The sequence below is a fragment of the Abramis brama genome, assembly GCF_963993115.1.
Source record: "Abramis brama genome assembly, chromosome: 1".
Lineage (NCBI taxonomy): Eukaryota > Metazoa > Chordata > Actinopteri > Cypriniformes > Leuciscidae > Abramis > Abramis brama.
In genome coordinates, this window is record NC_139963.1 from 35,453,647 (window position 1) to 35,476,062 (window position 22,416).

The window sequence follows — 22,416 nt, forward strand, 5'->3', positions numbered from 1 at the left end:
CTAGGTGGCAGGCTGTGACTGTCCTCTTGGCTTAATCAATGTGACGGCTTCATTAATCCTTTTCTCCTAAGCTAGCAACAAGCAAATAATACAATTGTTAGCAGTGACAGTAAGTAGTGAGACTTCCAGTTTCTGTTTCTCAGAGTCCTTTTTTTTTGTGGTCATGATGCTGCCAAGAAAGGTGAAACCAGAGCTCAGAGGAAGCCCATTTATCATTTTGAAGGGTTTGACAGAAAAAGTAAGCCTCTCTTTAAGCTTTAACATTGCAGGATATTTGTATTAGTATAAAAGGAATCTAAAAAAAGATTTTTCTGTACGCGAGTCATTCATAGGTTGATTTCCCACTACTGTGGCATTATGAAAACAACTTTTCAAATCTATTAAGTCAGTATTTTCTCGTCATATTCGTCAATTTTAAACTGACTGAAAAATGCATTTAATTTTACTCAACAAAAATAACTCGCCAAATATTCAAACATTTTATATGCTGCTAAAACTTAACTTGTAAAACATGTGAGATGAAAAGACTGAATTTGAAATAACATAACATATTTCAATAAACTTAATTGTAATGTATCCGAATTCAGTCTTGCTTATTGCCACTTACTGGGGCAATGATGTAGGCCTAATCTGCAGAAAAGTTCAGTGAATGAATCAGAATAAATCTTTTTAGTCAACTGATTCAAAAGTTTCAGTTCACTGCATGGGAGAAATCAAAAATGAAGCAGAACAATCTTTTGTATATTTTTACCTAACATTAATGCAGTTATAACATCGGCAACTATCAGAGAAAAAAAAATAAAGAAGCTACTGCTAATAATCTGAACAGCAGTGCCAAAAACCCACATTAGCACCTAGAATGTGTAAATGAACACCTCTGTTAATTATGTCTTATTACTATTGCTTTATTTGCCAACTAAATGCCTTATTTATTCAGCGACACGATGCCAACTGCTGCAATCACAGGGATTTAAGTTTAAAGTGTGATTTCCAACCTCAATAGTTTTTCAGTGAGTCATGCATTTGCATGTTAGTGGGTTTCAATCAGGGCGGTAGCTGCGGCTTCCTCAGAAAAGAGATGCTGGAGGTTTGTTCTAACACACAGACACAATTTGCAACACAGTCATATGGCAGATGTTCACAAGAGAGCGTGATAAAGGAGGCAGTCTGCCGTGGTTGTGTACCACTTAGTCAGCAGGATGAGTTCTTCAAGGACAGACAATGTCTTGCACAAACACAGTTCCATCTAGACATCAAAGTCGTGCAACTTTTCTGTGATGTTGCAGAAAGCCCAGTAAATTACTGCCATAAGCCCCATTGCTAGAGCTATCTGAAGACAATAACTGGAGGCTTTGGATGAAAAAACACTCAGACGAGCCAAGTTTTCTGTGTTGTTGCTGTGTAGAGAACGAATAAAATGACAGCGATTTTCATCACTGCAGGTCACCAGGTCGCTGTATTGTTGGTTACTAGTAGGCGTTCATGCTGCTGGATACCCTAATACCCATAGCTTTGGAAAATCTGGTCACATAATAGATCTGTTGATTGTAAAAATAAGATCCGTTTTGACAAGAAATCAGTTCTTGCTGTTAAACTTCACATTGTGCAGGGGAAGTTTGTATATGGCAGTGAATAATGTATCATGTCCTGAACAAGATGTCAATCAAATTATCAATTATCAATCAAACTATGAATTAAACTCACTCAGAATACAGGCAATTAAATAATATTGCTGTATGTGGGCAGAGACAAATCATATAGAAGATCATATATAATCATTCACAATAACATTGAACTAACTTGCTAAAAATGGCCCTTCTCACATACACACTTTTTTAATATTTCTCTACAAGGAAAATGGACAATAAATATTGACTCATTCTGCACTATACCGGTTTCAGATGCTCTCTAGAATAAGAATGTCCCTCCCCTGACGCCAACAGACAGAAATTCATTAAATTGATCAAAAATGACAGTAAAGACTTTGTCATAGAACAATTCCAAGTCAAATAAATGCTGTTCTTTTGAACTTTCTATTGTCAAAGAAACCTGAAAAACACAACTGTTTTCAACATTGATAATTATGAGGAATAAGTCTGGAGTAATGGCAGCTGAAAATTCAGTGTTGACATCGCAGGAGTAAATACAATTTTAAAATGTATCCAAATAGAAAACAGTTCCTTTAAATTGTAAAATTCCATAATCAAATAAATGCAGCCTTGGTGAGCATAAACAAACTTTTCAAAAGCATTAGAAATCGTACCAAACGCACACATTAGAATGGTTGTGTAACTTGTGTACATAAAGTCTATTTAAAAAAAAAAGAGAGAAATAATTATTTTAATAGGTCCAGAAGAAATATGTCAACACAAGACCAAAACTGTGTTCATCATGTGATTTCATGGGTTCTTTAAAAGTTCCAACAAATGTGCTTGTTTGTTGACTCTTATTTTACAGTAAGTTACTAGTATGAAACACTTCAATTTCCAAAACACATCATGTGCAAAGTATTATGAAGCAATATATTTTTGCATCTTATAGCATCTTGTCTGTGAATAATACAAGAAAGGTAATAAAGGGGGAAGAATGGTGGAATAATAAAGGAGTAGAACGAAGAAAACAATCTTCTCTGGTTGGGACATTTTGCCTCCCTAGAGTTGGCTCGACTGGTGGTTGGGAAAATTCTTATTTTAGCAGTAATGCATTTCCATTTACCTTTTAAGGGGATGGATAGACTGTAGAGCTGGTAAACTTGGCCAGTTCGTTTCAACAGAAAAGCATTATTTATTAAGTGACAGATTATCAATTTAAGCCACTCCACTCAGACTGTAGACTGTGAGTGGGAACGTGACTTGTTAAAGTCTACTCCATTTCCTGCATTTCCCTGGAGAGTGTAGCCATCTTTATGAAGTGGGATTTGGGACCTGGATCTGCTTGGAAGTATGACTGAGATGTGATCTCTGTCACGTTAATCAAAGTCTTCCACATCCTGATTTACCATTTACCATGGAAAATCATGTCCAACCCTAATTTTCTTCATTGTGTGCAAGTTCAATAGAAATCCTTGAAACTCTTGAAAATAGATATTTTTTTCTGTTCTTTATTCTTTACACCTTATCTGTTGTTTGTGAGGCTCCGACAGTGGCAAATCCTCAGGGTTCATCATCAGCACCTGATTTCAGTCACTGCTCCATTGTGAGGGAGTACAATGTTGTGACGCCCACAATCCGAAGCTCTGTGATTGCTTATGGAAATGAGTCCATGAAGCAGTGTTCAAATTTCTCATTTGTGTATTGCATAGCAAGTGCCCATCATTTGCCCCATTTTAGATGAGCAGACCTGCTTAATAGATGTGTTGCGAAGCCCTTGGTGGAACGATGATGTCATTTCAACCCTAAGAAAGCTGATTGTGTCCTTGGAGGGTTTAAGCGCAGATGTTTTAAAGATTGTGTTTGAATAGAGCTATATGATCAGAAATTGTCTGGAAAAAATCAGGATCTATAGGGGCCTGTGGGTGTTGTTGGTGCTGATTTGTGGTGTGACGGCCGCTGGTCATGACGGACACGTTGGTCGTGATCTTCAGTGTAGTGGACAGCGCGTATGAAGATGCTGATATGTCGTGCTTGGTGACAGCAGCAGCAACAGCTTGTTTCGGCCTCTTCGCTGACGGTTCTTATGGCATCTGACATCTCAGACAGCAGTGGAACCAATAGTTGTGCAGCTGAAACACATAACCCTGTTTCTGTTGCACTCACTAAATATTTCAGCAGATAAGCAGTGAGAAGAACATTTTATTTCTGCTTGGATTGTTGATATGGCTGGTTTGGCTGTATAGTTTATTGAATGTCTTACGAATTCAGCACGGACGCATTAAATTTAACAAGTGATGGCAAATACATTTATAATCATCATATTAGAATGATTTCTGAAGGATTATGTGACTGAAGACTGGAGTAATGATGCTGAATTTTGATTTGTGTGTAACATTGATTTTTCAATATATAAGCAATTTTTTTTTTTTTACAACATATCTTGGCTTGTTATTTTATTATGGTTTGTTAAACTTTTAATACACCTCCAGACCTTTCACTAAATGTACTTTATTTTCATTTCATCTACAATTAAAAGAGAAAAATGTGTAAATAATAGGCTTTGCCCTCCTTAATCATGCTTTAGAAGTTTAATTCAAATTCACTCAGAAGGAAGGAACGTTTTGCAATAATGTCCTTGAATTTTTTTTTGCAACATTTTTTTTTGCTCTAATTTGTTAAACTAAATTTCTCTAACTAAGGGATCAATAAAATCAATATTGGTGTTTACTATCTATGTATCTTTATGTTCCATAGAGAAATATTTCTTTGCAATTAGCTAAACACAATCCAGAAACCATGACTATATGATATCTGTGATATATTTCCTTGACTCTTGTGCACATGGTTTGAGCATGTGAGCATGCTGGTGATTCTGCTGAACTGTGTGACTCTGGGCATGTTCCAGCCATGTGAGGACCTCAAGTGCCAGTCTGAGTGGTGTATCATCTTACAGGTAAGTCTCGCTCCAATTTACTATGAGAGATGGACTCTGAAAGCTCATTATATGATAATGTTCCCTCAAACATCATTCAAAGATAGTGTTTCATAAAAGTTTTGGATAGAAAGTAGATATTGAATACTGTAGATATTAAATTGCACAAAATGGCATCAAACTAAATGGCCTCTGCAATCAAATGTCATTAGAGCTTTTCTCAGAACTAGCTTCACTTTTCTGAGTTATTACTTCAAATCAAAACTAGTTTCAATGTGATTTTTAGTGGATGTATGAAGATCAAACAGGCGTCCTAGAATAACAGCCATTGTTCATCACATGTTAGACTAACATGGTCCATGGTTAATTTTTTTGTCTTTAATCGGTTTATCCATATTTTTCATCATTTGAAACCTAACAACCTTTCCTTGTCTACATGACATTCATGGATTTTATGTGTGCATCAGGGTATAGTTAATCAACTAATACTAAAGCAATACAAAAAATATTAAAAAAACGTATTTTATTTCAGTTAGTTGGCAAGGCAACATTAACATAAACATCTGGTTTAACTTTATGTACTAAAATAACTCTCTTTTTTTTAAAGGAACTAAAAAATAAAAAAAAAGGAAAATATAAAGAAAAAAATTTATTCGAAATATTAATAAAAACTATAATAGTATCTAAAATAACACTGGTGTGGATGTCCAAAATACTTTTTGGGACTACAATACATCAGAATTCACATTTTAGTCTTAAAATGATTACTAGTTACCCTTTATTTTATCTGTTTATTTTATCATTTTTGTGTCCAATGTCTGTTTTTAGGACTGTCCCACCATAGACTTGGCGTTAAGCCCATGTTTTGTGGCACACACAGGTTTAGGGGTCACTGGAACCTTTCCCAGATATCAGAGACTGAAGCATTTTGCTTCCTTAGTTTTGTAATTCTCTGTAATCCTGCCCACGCTCCCACCAAAGTGAGCTGGGTTGTATATATGGTACTGTGGGAAATTTTTATGTCCAGAAGAGCCTGACATCAGCATCGGCAGGATTTTGGAGATCGGGTCAGCTGAGGCCAGAGCTGAAAATACTACATAACATGAATCATAGCTGATCTTCTCACTCTCTCCCAGTAAAACTCTCAAATGGTGCCCAAATTTATATACACACATTTTTGAAGTTCTTAGCCTGTACAGAGGCCCTAAAGCGACATGGTGATGGGGAAAAAAGGGATGAGAGGAAACAATTATATTTCAATGCTTTTGCGTTCTTTCACAGAGCAAAAATGGTGCACGCAAATGCAAAAGCATTGAAATATAATAGTTTCCCCCCCCATCTCATGTTCTGCCTCCTACGTAAAATGCCTGTCCTTCTATATGATTAAAAATACTGTGGTTTTTGTCCTCAGGCATTTGATGACTGCATCTTCGCCTTCTTTGCTGTGGAGATGGTCATCAAAATGATAGCCCTGGGGATTTTTGGATCAAAGTGTTACCTTGGCGATACATGGAACCGCCTGGACTTCTTCATTGTCATGGCAGGGTGAGGAAACCTGTCTCTTTTCTCACTTGTCACTCGTGCATTCAGCCATTATCACCACGGTAAAGCTGGTCAAGAGGGACCCGCCACTCGATTTACAGGCCGTCAGTTGGGAAATAGAATTACTGTGAGATTTCCCAGCGCTACGTCATTAACCGTTTAAAAAACATTCCCCTTGTTGTTTAAATTGACCTTTAAATTGACACGAGTGATAAACACATCTTCTTCTTTTTTAAAACCACTTTTCTTTCATTATCCTCACGTAAGATCGACAAACAGAAAGGTTATAGAGATTGACCTTTAGTGTCTGACTCTTGCAGTACGTTTCCTCTGCTCTGCTTCCTCCAGGATGATGGAGTATTCACTGGACGGTCATAACGCCAGCCTGTCAGCCATCCGGACTGTGCGTGTGCTCAGGCCCCTGCGAGCCATCAACAGAGTGCCTAGTAAGTGTCTTTCATGCTGGAAAATCCTGATAAAATGATGCATTTATGGTCAATGATTGGTTCAAGGTGGTTTAAACATATTGATCAATCAGGTTAAGTCGACTGGGTCACCTTGGCTGAGCTGCAAGGTTCCAAGGTGATTAATCACATGACATTTACGGTTCAGAGAATACGGCTAGCAATTTGTATATTTCCAGGAGAATATTTTTCTCTGCTATGAATTTCCTTGACAGCAACAAACTAGCTATTATATTCCAGAAACCCGCTTTAACCACCTGAGGCTGCTATGACCTGGTTTTTCCAGCAGGCTGATCTTTGGCTGCTGATGCTACCTGCCTCTCAAAGACATTGTTATGTGTCATTTCATCTGTGATGAAAGGAGAAAACAGCTGCCTGATCTATGACATGTAGATCAGGCAGATATGATATGTCATGTGAAGCAGAGATCATCTCAGACAATCACGTGATGAGCCTGTGTGCAGGAAAGACAACTTACAGAACACACAAGTCTATAAATTACCCAGCAGAACATGTCCTACAAACGAGAGACGTATTTCTTTTAGTAATGAGCCTCTGTGTGACGGACTGACAGTTATATTTGATCTCCTAGATCCTATAAGATAAAACAATGAGTCCCATAATGTGTCCCATAAGTCTAAGGGAAAATAAAATTACACTTGTGTCCTCTTTGTCTCTGTTTACTGTTAACAGACTTTTACAAAGGCAAGTGTCATATATATAGACAGTACCATTTAAAACTTTGGGAATGGTTAGATTTTTTTTAATGTTTCTGAAAGAAGCATCTCTTATGCTTAACAAGGCTGCATTTATTTGATCAAAAATACATTAAAAACAGTAATATTATGAAACATTTTAATTAAATTAATTATTATCTATCTATAAATTACAGAAAAGTCTGTCTGTCTGTGTGTGTGTGTGTGTGTGTGTGTGTGTGTGTGCGTGTGTGTGTATGTGTCTGTTAACCGCATATCTCTCGAACCGTTAGTCCGATGGATTTCAAACTCAACAAGTGTCTCGCTACGGGCACGAGTAAGTGCAGTGCCAAGTTTGATGTTGTTTGGATGAGAAATGCAAAAGATATCGTTAAATATATCATTTTTAGAAGGTTGTGGTTTAAAAAAAACCATTCTGACATTAGAGGGTTGTATCGGTCAAAGAAGCCCCAAGAAGGTTGTGGTTTAAAAATAAACATTCTGACATAAACACTCAGTCACCTCCACTGTTTACTTCTGAATATTATAGTTTGGTTCCTTCTAAATATTATAGTTTTCTTTACCAAGAAACCAACAATTACTAAAAACACACACAAAAACTGATTTTGTTTCTTTACCAAGAAACTAACAATTACTAAAAACACACACAAAAACTGATTTTGCACGGGCACTTTGCACTGCTCCCTGAAACGACGGATGTGGATGTAATTCATTGTGGATGTGATTCATATTCATTTGTGGATGTAAACTGAATCTATAAGTCAGCTATGCTGTTTACTTCTGTAATTTATAGATATATTCTGGTGCACTTAACGTTATCGCTACTGTATAATAGTAGCCTATGCTATTCACCAACTAAACATATCCTATTCAATGCGATCACAGTCTCTTTCACGGGCATCATTTGTAATTGCCTATTCACAAGCTGTTTGCTCAAGCATAGCGTTTTCTTAAATATATCGGTAAAAGAAGCACTTAGAAGGTTGTGGTTTAAAAATAAACATTCTGACATAAACACTCTGTCAGCTACACTGTTTACTTCTGAATATTATATTTTATTCACGGCTATCAATTGTAGTAACCTAGCCTGCTCCCTGAATTCAATGCGTTCACAGTCTCTTTCACGGGCACCAAACCAACAATTACTAAAAACACACACAAAAACTGATTTTGCACGGGCATTTTGCACTAGTTATTATTAAAATGTAATTTAGTGATGGTAAAGCTGAATTTCTCCAGTCTTCAAGGGATAGTTCGCCTAAAAATGAAAATTCTGTCATCATTTACTCACCCTCAAGTTGTTTCAAACCTGTATGAATTTCTTTTTTCTGCTGAACACAAAAGAAGATATTTTGAAAAATGTCGGTAACCAAACAGTTGATGGACCCCATTGACTTCCATAGTAGGAAAAAAAAATACTATGGAAGTCAGTGGGGTCCATCAACTGTCTGGTTACCGACATTTTTCAAAATATCTTCTTTTGTGTTCAGCAGAAAAAAGAAATTCATACAGGTTTGAAACAACTTGAGGGTGAGTAAATGATGACAGAATTTTCATTTTTAGGCGAACTATCCCTTTCAGTTGACATGATTGTTCAGAAATCATTCTAATATGATGATTTGCTGCTCAAGAAACATTTATTATTATACCATGGTCTGTCTGAATACTAAATTCTGATTGGCCTTGCAATAAAATGCACAGCTAGTTCCAAGAGTTTAATCAGCATTCTATTTTAAAGGTGCTCTAAGCGATGTTGGGTAACGTCACTTCTTGTTGACTTTCACACTATTGTCAAACAAAACGGAGGCTAGCTCAACCCTCCCTCCTCCTCATCCCATCCCCTGCCCCTCCCTTCCGTGCTTCCTGAAACAGTCATGAATCATTTAGAAAAAACAAACTGGATTTACCCACCTGTCCAGCAAAAACAGAGCCACCTGAATGTCGGATTGGAAGCCCTTCTGCCGGTGGAGTTCTCGTCACCTTTTGAACGCTTTTCCGATGTGAATTCGGGACTCGAATTCGCGTTCCTTCTCCTTTTCCCTCTTCTTTGTTATTTGTTCATCGGAACGTCGTCTCTTTGGTCGTGTGTCGGCCATATCAAAATTTGCAAGAATATAACATTTTAACGTTAGTTGTTGTTAGGACATCTCTCCTCTAGCTAACTTCCCTCTTCATGCTTCTCTCTCCTCCACTCCCCACACACCCTTTCATGTGCACGCACACTAACCCCCCACCCCCCACCCCCAAATCATTCTTGTCGGTTATTGGCTGGAACACTGTTTGTCAGGGCCGGCCCGCGGCATAGGCGGAATAGGCAAATGCTAGGGGCGCCACTCATCCATAGGGGCGCCAGAATGAGTGAACGAGTGAATTTTTTTTTTTACTTTTTAAAAAAAAATTATTATTATTATTATTATTATTTTTTATAATACTATTTTAAAACCATTAATTCGAAATACTACCAAATAAAACAAAAAAAGTCCGACACATCAATATATATATATATACTGTATATATAGGCTAAATAATCATGAACACAATGACGGGGTGAAATGGGCTGTGATGCATGGGGCACCAGGTAAAATCTTGCCTAGGGCAGCAAATTGGTCAGGGCCGGCCCTGCTGTTTGTTATGTTTCGTGGTCCAGGCTGGGCCAGTTTGTTTTTCTTGCCGTTTGTGGAGCCTGGGCTGTCTACAGAGACCGCGTTTTTTTTTTTTTTTTTTTACAGTGTGTTCAGGGGACAGGCAGCTAGCGGATAGTGAGGAGATGTTTGCTGAATGTGACAAATGTTTTGGCATAAAAAACGCGTGACATCGCTTTGAGCACCTTTAATGCGCTGCTTTCATTGAAGCAACTGAACTAACCTTACTGCACTACTTTAGCCCTATTTGGACGGGATTAACTTTACAAGGGTAGATGGAGTAATGTAATTTTACCACAGGACGTCTGTAATATTAATGTCCAATTCGCACGGGATAAGATATCTCATTAAAACTAGCAGAAGTGGGAGGGGTAACTCAATTTGCGCATCGCCGTCACCCTCCTGTCGTCATGTGTGCATTACATTGCTTCCTGATATCACTTGTGCAAGCACATATAACCTATTATGTCTGGTCGAATGATGTATTAATTAACTTCAGATTGGATTGTGTTGGTAATAGGCACTTACCTAACGCTAAAAGATGTTTTGTGCCTCCAACAAGTGCTTTCGATCTTCTGAATGCTTTTTCAAGCGTTTCCATACTTGAAAAAACTTGAAAAAACTTGAAAAAACTTGAAAAACTACTTTTAAACACGAAATAACGAAATATTTACGTACATATTTACAGCGGGTCTATTTGCACGGGATTAGTATTACCTGAGGTAATTTTTCCGGGCCTTTTTACTGAAGGTAAAAGTCGCCATAATCTGTACTGACATTGTGCGTAATGATTACTGAGATGGCACATTCGGACGGGACAAAAATCACTGAGCAGCTCTGGTAATTATTACTTTACCCCACCTCTCCATGTTAAACTGGTCCCGTCCGAATAGGGCTTTAATCTCTGTCTGATTTAAAATGGAACGAATGCAAGATCTAACGAGTTGTAGCTGATGAACCTAACCACCATTTTAACCCTTCCAATCAAATTAAGCACTGCAAACATCAATGACAGCTTTAACGTGTCAGTGCTGCATGCAAATGACCATGGTATTGACCTTATTTAGAGCAGCGCCATGACAGGTATGAAAGCGAGGCTGTGAGGGATAGACTTGCCATGTTTTCATTGGCATCCACTGTAAAACGCTGTATAAAGCTCCTAGATCACTTATTTTCCACAGCTCATGTTGTCTGGAGTTAGATTGTCTTGGAAGGATATTTTTGCAGTGTTTCATCAGCAGAACAATCCAAAAGCCTATTAAATAACAGTACAACCCACTGAAGAGATGTATGTCTGTCCCTCACAGCCTCGCTTTCATTCCCGTTAAATATCTAAGATGGCGCTGCTGTGAATTAGGTCTATAAGCAGGATAATCCACGGCTAGCTGTGAATTAAACGATTTGAAAGCACTCCGCTTTGCTTCGGTTGCTTCTTTGCCTCCACGGCGTGTATTAAAATCGTTTAATGCACAGCTAGCATTGCATTATCCCTTACTAATTATCAATGTTGAAAACAGTCGTTCTGCTTAATATTTTTGAGGAAACCCTGATACATTTACATTGAATAGAATGCTCAAAAGAACATCCTTTATTTGAAGTATTTTTTTTGACAATGTCACTTTTGTTCAATTTAATGCATCCTTGCTAAATTTAAGTATACATTTCTTTCATTTTTATATAGACTTCCATAGATGGGTATATATGTATATAGGTGTGGTATATAGACTTAAAAATCTTGACAGCATACTTTATATAAAATGTTTTTAAACACTGCAAAAAAACTAACCCCCAATTTGTTTCTTTGCAGTGTTTTTAGGGAGCAAACTTTTAGCCCACTTGAATTTCAAGATTCCCTGGGCAGTGCACTCACTACTAAACTAGGGGGTGGATTGAGACACACCCCTGGAGCTGTAGATTTTAAGTATGAGTAAGTCTGCTCCACTACATCAGCTTTAATGACTTTGCTGTTGCCCAGATGGAAGACGAGATATCGTGATTTATTTGTCTCGGCGGAGTGTTGCCGCCAGCAGGAGTGCTTTTAGTATGCAATGATATTACTATTCGCTGGAGCGAATTGTGGATGTTAGTTTGAGTGCATGTGTGCGTCTCCATTGTTTTGTTTATTGCCGACATGCCGTAATTCAAATACCAAGCTAGAAATGCTTGGCAGAGTGATTCTCTATCTCCCCTCTATCTGTTTACCATAGAGCGAGTTAGCATGTTCATCCTCTTCCAATGACCACGCTTTTCTCTAGGGGGCTCATTAGAGTGTCCGAGTGACGCTGTGGCTCCACGCTGTCTTTGGTGGGAGGGATGCAGGCCATCGAGAGGATGTTCACACTCAGACAGGCCCATTTAAAGCCCTCTCCTCCCCATATCATACACTTAAATTACATCAGCCACACACACCCACATCAAACACATTAGTCACATGGATCCACCGGATGAATCGCTTCTCTCCTGGGTCACTTCTCTCAATGATGTTTGCTGATGTTTTTATGCGCATTTGAGAGAGCAATGCAGTGTCTTTTTGCTGCTTTTCACCATTGTTGTGTCATCTCAAGAAAGCAGAGTGATAGACAGGACTGTTTCATCTTAAATGAGAATGAGTACCTGTAGGTAACAGGTTATTCATTCTGCATGAAATATGCTGAACGTTGATACTCTCTGGCTTATCCATTCTGACAGTTTTTTTACACACCGGTCTGTTTTCATCACTGGGCCATTTGACACAACTGAATTACATATGCATCCATGCCTGCTCTTTTGCTCTTTGGTTTGTTTTTTTGTCAGGGCTGTCAATTGATTCATATATTTGATTGTAATTAATTTCACATAATCTCACAAAAAATACATAACATGGACACTTTGTTTCAATTGCAGCAAAATATATGTGCACTACAGAGATTATCTCACTTGCACAAAAATATCATCTGCATATTATTCAATGATGAAATAACATTATGGACCCCCCACCATCACATACTTAATAGATTATACTTGTAAAATTACTTTTGTCCCCTTAGACCAACCTTTGCAAAACTAAAAAAAATACCTATACATGCAATTCACTGCAGTTTCTAGCTGAAATGAGCACTAGTGACAGTAAAACACCAACTTCATTTCCACTCTCTGAACATTTAATTTCCGAACAACCAACTCAATAATATATTGCCATAATCACGTTCATATGTTTCAGAAAAAATTAAACACACTTTTAGCACCACTTACTGGACATTTCACTTCAAAAGTGTTGCAAAATTTTCCCAATGATCCTAGGTTGCCTCTGACAATCATCTAATGTTTGTCCAAATTACATTTCACTTCTACAGCGGGGAATTTTTGTTTTATTTTTGATAGTTCACCTAGGAGAGACAATTAATAAAACCCTTGAATTAATTATACTAATCATTAATTCAATTTTAATCAATTCTAACGTAAAAACTTTTGCTCTTTTTAGTAATCACAGAATAGAATAAAACCGTTATAATGTCAGATTTAATGTGTTATATTTAACTGCCTGAAAGTTCTGGTGTGAGTTTATATTAGCATGTGAAATACATTCCTTAAGCTTTTCCTATTATGGTAATTCTCAACACTACACCAGAATTCTGCATCCACTCTCAAGAAAATGTGAGTGTTCCTTGCCTGCAAAACAATGATACTGTAGGGTGTTGCCAGGGCATTGCTGCTTGGTAGCTAAGGTGTTTTGGGTGGGTTGCTAATGTGTTCTGACTGGTTGTTAGCACATTGCTATGTGGTTGCTGTGGTTGCTACTGTGTTCTGAGTGGTGGTTAGCTTTTATTAGTGGTTGTGGGAATGGATTTGGAATGGGTTTTTGTTCAGTGGTCTTAATTTTCCATTCAAGTTAGACTCAGTCAGTCCCTCCAGTCCCTCAGCAGAGCACTTAAAATATGCAATTTGTCTGCTCTGTCGAGCATTATTACACATTGGACCAATTTAGGTTAAAGGTGTCATTCTATAACATAAGGGCCCAGTTTCACAGACAGGGCTTAGATCAAGCCAGGATTAGGTCTTAGTTCAATTAGGGCATTTAAGTAGCTTTAATAAACGTGCCTTAGAAAAAAAACTTTACTGGTGTGTGTCTTGAGACAAAACAATGGCATTTTATTTTAAGATATGTCAGTGCAAGTTGCTTTCAGTTAAAACAGCTCAAACATGCATTTTAGTCTGGGAATAGCTTACAGTAAGCCTTGTCTGTGAAACCGAGGGAAGGTTTGCCATTTGATTTACTTTACACTATATACACTGTAGAAAATGTTTTAGGTTCTGTTAACTATTGTTTTAAAAAAATGTCCTAAGTAACATTACTTTGTTTTGTAAATTTTAATTTGTTCATTCACTAAATGCAAAATGACTCGTTCAGGCAATAAATTCATTAAACTCATCAAGTCAGCTACATGTAACTGAGCTGTATCAAAAGGTCACACTTAATTCCCGACTATGCCACCGACTATAAAACTTCAAGCCCTCAAGCAGTGAAGAAAGGCGAATACTCTGATGACCCCAGAGGACAGATACTTCCACTCAGGCTGGCTCATGGAACACAAAGAAAAGAATCAAAAACTCCCCTTTGAACAATTACACAAAATAAACCTTAGCGGTGGGCTCAACCTTATACCAAGTTTTAAAATCACACACTTAAACCAAATACAAGAGTACAACATAAACACAAAGCCAAAAAAAACAATAAAAAACTAAACAAAGTATACATAATAAAACTAAAATGAATCATAAGCAAAATAGCAGGGTATAGACATCAGAGGTCCATATGTACATAGCTCCACAAGAAAACATCTGTACCGTACTCCAAAAGTGGAACGAAAACCAAATTCAACGTCATATTCCTCACTGCTATTAGGCTAAACATGGCGTCCGCAACCCCGAAATTAAACCCAATATATATATTTCTGTCAGGACCACTACCGTCAAATACGATTGGCAATTGCATACAGATTGGCGGTATGGTTCTGTTCTGGGCAAGAACTCCCTGCACATCCATGCAGCCTAGTATGGATAAGAGCAGGGAGAGCAGCAATAACCCCCCTTAGGGTACACAGAACAGAACCAACAAGAATATATTGCAGATATCATAAATCCAAGATTTTAAAGTACAACATGATTCAAGAATTTAATGCCATACTGACTGGACAAGAGGAGGAGCTGGGGATGGAGGAGGGTAATTAGCTCATGAAAAACGCGATAGCTGCTGATACTGAAGGAGCTTATATATGTATACAGTGATAGGCGTTGTATTCCTAGACGTGTATCAGCTGAGAGTCACTAGCTGATGCGAACTTGACTAATGTGACATGCCAGAACTGATGCTATGCTTTATATATATATATATATATATATATATATATATATATATATATATATATATATATATATATATATATATATATATATATATATATATATATATATATATGTGTATATATATATATATATATATATATATATATATGTGTATATATATATATATATATATATATATATATATATATATATATATATATATAAACACACACACACACACACACACACACATTCAAATGATTTAAACGCGGAAGAAGAGGCAATAATCGGCCCACGCGCGCTGTTATCTGTGCGCACAGCCTCACACACTCGAAGCGCGTGCACGCAGAGAGAGAGAAAGAGAGGGAGAGAGGGAGGCTCGTTTCAGGCAGTGCTTGAACACCTAATTGATTCCTCTTTTGCGTTTACTTAAGCTTGAACGGACACATACACACAAAATAATGTCAAAATATCCTTCTCCACAAGTATTCTTCCGGTAATGTCATAAGTTAACAGTTGAGAAAGAAACCGGATGTGTGTCAGTATATTCGGTCCATGCATTCGGTCTTAAAGTGACAGCAACCTAATTTTCCCTGTCTGTGTCATTAATGTTAATAAAATAAACATAAAAACAACATCATCATCATCATCATCATCATCATCATCATCTATCCTCGCTCATGACTCCTCAGGAAACTTCCTCGCTCCTCGTTCCTTGCGGTGCAATTAGAGGATTGAGATGTCCTTCAAGATGGCTGAATCGAATCAAAGATGTTCGATTGGATTCCGGTCACAGGTTTGAGGACGTAGGAGCGAGGAAACAAGGAAGCATCAATTGAGAGTATTGAGAAGCACCCATTGTCTGATTAATCCATACACTGGTCTATCCACAATTTATACTGGTACTTTCAAAAATAAAGCATTGGATGTTATGCAAACCATAAAAGCAGTATGGAGTTAGCACAGGATAATTAAAATGCTGTTGCGTCTATGTTCTCTTGTGCCTTTGTATTTCAGGTATGAGAATACTGGTGACTCTGCTTCTTGATACTCTGCCTATGTTAGGCAACGTCCTCCTGCTGTGCTTTTTTGTGTTCTTTATATTCGGCATTGTCGGGGTGCAGCTGTGGGCTGGACTTCTTCGGAATCGGTGTTTCATGCCAGCTGACGTGAAAGCGTAAGTACTGTCCTGCTCTTATCCAACCGGCAGCCTTCTTCCCCTCTTCTCCTCTTTTACCCTCTCTCTGCTGGGAGCATGTCAGCGCTATCAACATGATCCAAAGTGGCAGCCAACTGTTGCCAGCAGCAATGGCATTTCAGCCACTGACAGTCTTGTAAACTGAGCATTGCACCTTGGTGTCAAATCAGTGCCGAGCATTGGTCCCCGAGCACTGAAGGTACACACACCTCCAACAAAGGTACAAGAGTAAAACAACATTACATAAGTAAAGTATTTAGAGGCATTGATGAGTACAGACTGCAGTCGTCAAAATGGATTGAATTATAAATCGTATATTTTGATGTAATGGGACAAATTGGTGCTCTGTAAGTGCATGTGTTTGTGTAATGGCCCCTGTGATTCAAGGGGCCATTACGCAAACATTTTCCTCAGCCAGTTCTTATTTAGCATGAAATATGAGCTAGTGAAATGTCCTGTTCTGAAGTGTTTTTGCTGAAAGTTTATTTTCATTTTATTGAGATTAAATTAAGCACTGCATATGATGGCGGTAAAAGCAGAGTTTTGACCCGGTTCAGCTCTTACATGCATTCAGTTGATTTAATTTTTTCTTAGCCATACCATTTGTGACATGATATTCCCAGGCCTTCAATGGCATCAGAGTATATATTGTTTTAATAGCAGTGTTTGACCGCCATGTTCTGTTTTAAATTTAATTTGTTATATGCTTGGGGGCTCCAGGCTCCCAAATGATGTGCATATAAAATGATAATAGCAATTTTGAAATTAACTTATTTTCCCTTTAAATCTTATACTTCTTAATTTAAACATATCTTTCAGACGAATCAATGACAAGCAAGAGTGTCCATGATAAAGAAAAGGAAAAAATATTTTAGAAATCTAATTTAAAACACATTTTCCAAATTTGTAGAAATGTATTCTTTGTGTCCGGTTGGTTTCAGATAGTTTTGAACAATGTTTATACAGTTTTCAAGTTTACATTTAATTCATGAATATCATACTATTTTGGAGGAATCCCCCCACATGACATTTTACAACCTGAACCAACCTTGCCTTGTCATAAAAAGGTCACATATCGGATATTTTAAGAAACTTATTGACCTTGGCACGTAGTCCTGAGGTTCTGCAGTCTCAGTCTCATCTACAGTAAATGACTAGTGTAAAGATAAGGAGGAAGCTGTGGTCTCTGAGCATATAATGTGTCAGTTACAGTGTTTGTCTGTTATATATATATATATATATATATATATATATATATATATATATATTTCGCATTGTATGTGTTTCCACAGCCTTTATAATCTGTCGTTCATGAGTCCGTACTACATGAATGAAGAAGGTGAGGACAACCCCTTCATCTGCTCCACCAATAAGGAGAACGGCATGCTGCGCTGCAGTGAGGTGCCCCACCTCAAGGAGGGTGTTGAGTGCACTTTAAATGCATCTCCACTGGGACATGCCTACTCGGGCCTGGATGGGACCAACAACAGCAGCTGTGTTAACTGGAACCAATATTACAATGTGTGTGAGGCCGGGGAGCTCAACCCGCACAAAGGGGCAGTGAACTTTGATAACATTGGATATGCCTGGATTGCGATATTCCAGGTACGTTCCTATTGAAATGGTGTTCTGATCAGTTCTGTAGTCCAGATCTTTTTTTCACATCACTGATGCTCTTTTTGTTGAACGCTGTGGGAATGGAAATGCATTATGGCCCTTTCAGACAGGACGCGGAATGCGTTGCGCTGCGCTGTGCTATGAAACCCATTTATCTTCTTTTTCCTAAAGTCAAAGGCCCTAGTTATTCCAAAAATAGATTAGGCTTTTTACAACTTTTTATTGCTTGATTTTCTTCTTGAAAGGACAAAGTCTTGTTAAGCACGCTCCAACCACACCAAATAATTGAATCTCCACTGAGAAAATGTCTGTTTTAGTCATTTCTGCCCCTTTCTCAGAAGGAGCTCTGCAAAGTGATGAGATTTTTCGATGGGAAAGTGATATCTTTTATCACAGCCTGTGGAAATTAAATAAGAAAAGAATAAGCGTCATGCTGCATATTAACTCATCAGTACTTTCAATCCATCCTCATCAGCAGAGTTAAATCACCACAGACGGACTGATGGCACAGACCTCTGTTAAAGAGTATTTTAATATGCGCAGTCATGCCTTTGGTGGAGGGCCCACCATACGGACATACAGCAAGAACTATGTTTCATTCTGTGGAAATGATTGTCAGTCTCATTTGTCCGATCATCAAAAGTGGGTCAGTCACATGGCGTCCCTTTTGGCTGGGCTATAATGACAGGAAAGGTTATGCAATTATAAAAGAGGGCGTTTTCATCTGTGTCAACATGAGATTTTAATAAGACCTGGATTGTACTCATAAGATGAGTACCCCCGAGAGCAGGTTATTCCCTTTTATGTCCAGATAAGCCTTCTTATATAATGGTTACTATAAAATTAAACTTACACATACCATGCCATAATTTATTTTTGATTTATTTTTAGAAACTATATTTGATAATATATTTTATAAGTTGTTTCAGATCCAGACTTACAGTCTTCAAAAATAAAAATCGATCATAAAAAAATAGGTTTTACATTTTAAGAATGGAGTCATGAATTGTAACATGAATAATATTTTAGGATTTAATATTTATTGTGTGAAAATGGATTTAGATCCATTTATATAAAGAAAATTAGTGAAATTCAAGGTAGATTTCACCTGTGAGCAAAATATTTTTACTGTCTATTTGTAATTTGGCAGATATTTTGCTAAATTATGTTAAAAGTTTGAAAATATTAGTTAATTGTGTGTGTTTGGAATGCATAAAATGCTATCTATTAAAGTTTACTTAGCCACAAGCCAGCAGTTTTATTCTAAAAAAAAAAAGTACTGCCACATAAGGAAATATTCAAAGATATTCGTGCTATGACCAGCTGAAAACAATCCAAGTAACACGTTTTTGTTAGTCTGACATCCAATAAATCCTGAGCCCAAATGGACTCAAGCAATATTTTGAAATTATGCCTGCCTGTTTACAGTATGTAAAAAGAGGCTATAATAAATTATGTAAAATTGTGTGTCTAGCAGTACAGTCCCATTTGCAAAATGTCAAAAATGTAAAAGTTTTGAATCAGCTATTTTAAAGCCAACTGTGTGGATCCACTGTGGAAATCAAGAAAGAAGAGTCATGCTTTTGTTTTTCTGTGAACAACAGAAATTTGTCTCTTGTTAGACAGCATAGAAAGAATGAGAAAAACGGGGGTTCACACATGAGGTCTAATGCTAAATTATACAGCTGGATGGGAATGAAATGCAGTGCTGCAGGGGCAGAGCTTCCAAAGCAAATGACTCAATGCTTATAGACGTAACCCTGCGCTACTACTTTTACTGCAATCAAACTAACAATCAGACCTCTGGCATCACTCTGTACCATGAAGACTTTGCTATATTTCTCTTTGATTTGTATGTTTTTATCTATAAAATAAATAAAAACACACACACACACACACACACATTCAAAATTAATCCCTGGGAAGAAACAACTCTTTTTCAAGAGCTTTAGTGTCTAAAAAATTAGACATGTCTTAATCTGAGGTAAGGTAATTTATTGAAACTTTACCTCAGGTCAAGGTGTATTACCTGGACTCTACATTTGAATGTGTTTGAACTCAATTATAATTTTCAAAAACCTCCAGAAAAAAAAAATACAATAAACTTGCAGGCTTTCCATTCCCCAGACAAACTCTCAAAACTCAGTGTTTGAGCCACCAGCCATCTGCACAGTTGGAAATGTGAGCCAGGCCCCTGAGACTGCTATTGTGCTGAGCCAAGCTCAAAATAATGATCACTTGAATCTTCCAGCTCACAGCATTTCTCTTAATTTCTCTTCTGTTTTTTGCAGGTTATTACTTTGGAAGGATGGGTGGACATCATGTATTACGTCATGGATGCCCACTCCTTTTACAATTTTATATATTTTATATTACTTATTATAGTAAGTATACTCTAATTGAAGGTATTTCATAATGTCGGCCTGTTTCACACTGTATACATGAATCGAGTGCAATAACAGGAAAGTGGAATTTACTGAATTTCAATTCAGACAAATTTAACAGGTATAACATTTCAGGAAATGAAATGTTCCTCAACCCTGATCCATTCATTTGTTAAATATAAAGTAGTATACAAATTTCTACAAGTGACATTACAAATAGATTTATCTGTTTCTCAGTGTGACCTATGAAAACTTAAATTGAAATTTTGCATCCTATGCGTCACCTTATTTTGGAATTCAAAGTCCTAAATTTGATTTTAAATTCAGGATATTGAATTGAGAATGGGTATAAAATTACAGTTCAGTTCCTGAGTTTGAATTGAGCAGAACCCGGTTAATAGGGATGCCAAAATATACACAATCATACTAACACTGATAATAATAAGAAATGTTTCATGAGCATCAAATCAGCATATTAGAATGATTTCTGAAGGATCACGTGAGTAATGATGCTGAAAATTCAGCTTTGACATCACAGGAATAATTATATTTTAAAATATATTTAAAAATATTAAATATTACTGTTAGTGAGCATAAGACCCTTCTTTCAAAAAAGAAATCTTGGCGACCCCAAACTTTTGAACTGTGGTGTATGTGCACAACTTATAGTACATGTGAGGTGTAAAACAGGCATTAAGGAGACTTCTCATGTTCATGATGGTGAACTACAATGACCTTTGTGTCCCTCAGGTGGGTTCCTTCTTCATGATCAACCTGTGCCTGGTTGTAATAGCAACCCAGTTCTCAGAAACAAAGCAGCGTGAGAACCAGCTGATGCAGGAGCAGCGAGCATGCTACCTCTCCAATGACAGCACCCTTGCCAGCTACTCTGAGCCGGGCAGCTGCTACGAGGAGATGCTCAGGTACATCAGCCACCTGTACCGCAAGGTGAAGCGCCGCGTTTCCCGCATCTACAACAACTGGCAGAGCAAGCGCAGAAAGAAGGTGAACCCCAACAGCGTGCTGAGTGGAGGAGGAGGCACTGGCGGCGGGGTCAACGGTCACAGCAGGCACAGGGGTGGCGGGAACTGGGTCCGTTCCATCCACAACCTCATCCAACAGCACCAACGACAGCACTGTCACCTCAGCAACGGCAGCCCCAGTCCTGTGGTCTCTACTGGGCCCGGTGAGGCTCTGGAAATGAGGTCTATCGCAACGGGGCCGCAACTAACTGTGTCCTCTCAGCCCACCGGCATGCACAATCTTTCTTCCAGGACTCAGTCAGTGCACAGCATTTATCAAGGTGACTTTCTCGAGGCCCCACAAGGGCGATCGAGCGCCACGGTGGGCGTGCCGGCGCTCGGACGACTAAACGGGGGTATGAACTATCCAACCATCTTGCCCTCCCTCATCTGCAGCTATACAGGCAGCAGTTCTGCTGGGAAAGGGAGAGGGGAATTGGATGCAAATACAGGATGTGAAGTGATTGATCCCTTTGAGAAGCTGCACCAGCTCATGGGAGAACATAGTAAGTTTTTCATGGTCATTGTTTCCACTTCCAGGCAGTTCCAGTTGTAGTCACCCTGCACAGCCTGTTTCTGGATAATGAAAGGCGTTCTGTGTAGTGACTGTCGGGCAGCCCTTTACGAACGCGACAGAAAATCAATACCTCAAATGTTAAAGTCATTAACACAATCTTTAAAGGAGTGAGGCGGCAACCAGCACTCCACTAGCGATTGTGGCCATCAAGCCCTTTGAAATCCTACATCAACCGTTGATTCCTCGTGTTAGACGGAGACAGCAGGCTTATTCTGTCACTGGAAGGAAATGATCAGTTGGTTTTCAATGATTCAGACCGCTGGCGTTTCTAGTTGAGTAGTATTAAAGATTGAGTTCACCCAAATATAAAATAAAATTAAACATTTTCAAACCCATATAAATTCATTTTTACCACAGCTCTCATTTAATCCACATTCACATATACATATTTCCACAATACTTATATCT

The 22,416-nt window shown here is 38.0% G+C and overlaps 1 protein-coding gene across 4 annotated transcripts in view; it reads left to right on the forward strand.

The window, feature by feature from the left end:
* The first annotated feature begins 4,420 nt into the window (after positions 1–4,420).
* The window catches only part of cacna1ha (calcium channel, voltage-dependent, T type, alpha 1H subunit a), a 76,911-nt gene continuing 58,915 nt past the window's right edge, over positions 4,421–22,416 (forward strand). For all 4 annotated transcript variants that reach the window (XM_084088421.1, XM_084088423.1, XM_084088422.1 and 1 more), the window contains exons 1-7: positions 4,421–4,545; positions 5,936–6,069; positions 6,415–6,512; positions 16,228–16,387; positions 17,701–18,013; positions 20,317–20,409; positions 21,160–21,937. In XM_084088421.1, coding sequence (XP_083944547.1) covers positions 4,453–4,545; positions 5,936–6,069; positions 6,415–6,512; positions 16,228–16,387; positions 17,701–18,013; positions 20,317–20,409; positions 21,160–21,937 — 1,669 coding nt within the window. In that variant the 5' untranslated portion in view covers positions 4,421–4,452. The remainder of the gene's footprint in view (positions 4,546–5,935; positions 6,070–6,414; positions 6,513–16,227; positions 16,388–17,700; positions 18,014–20,316; positions 20,410–21,159; positions 21,938–22,416) is intronic.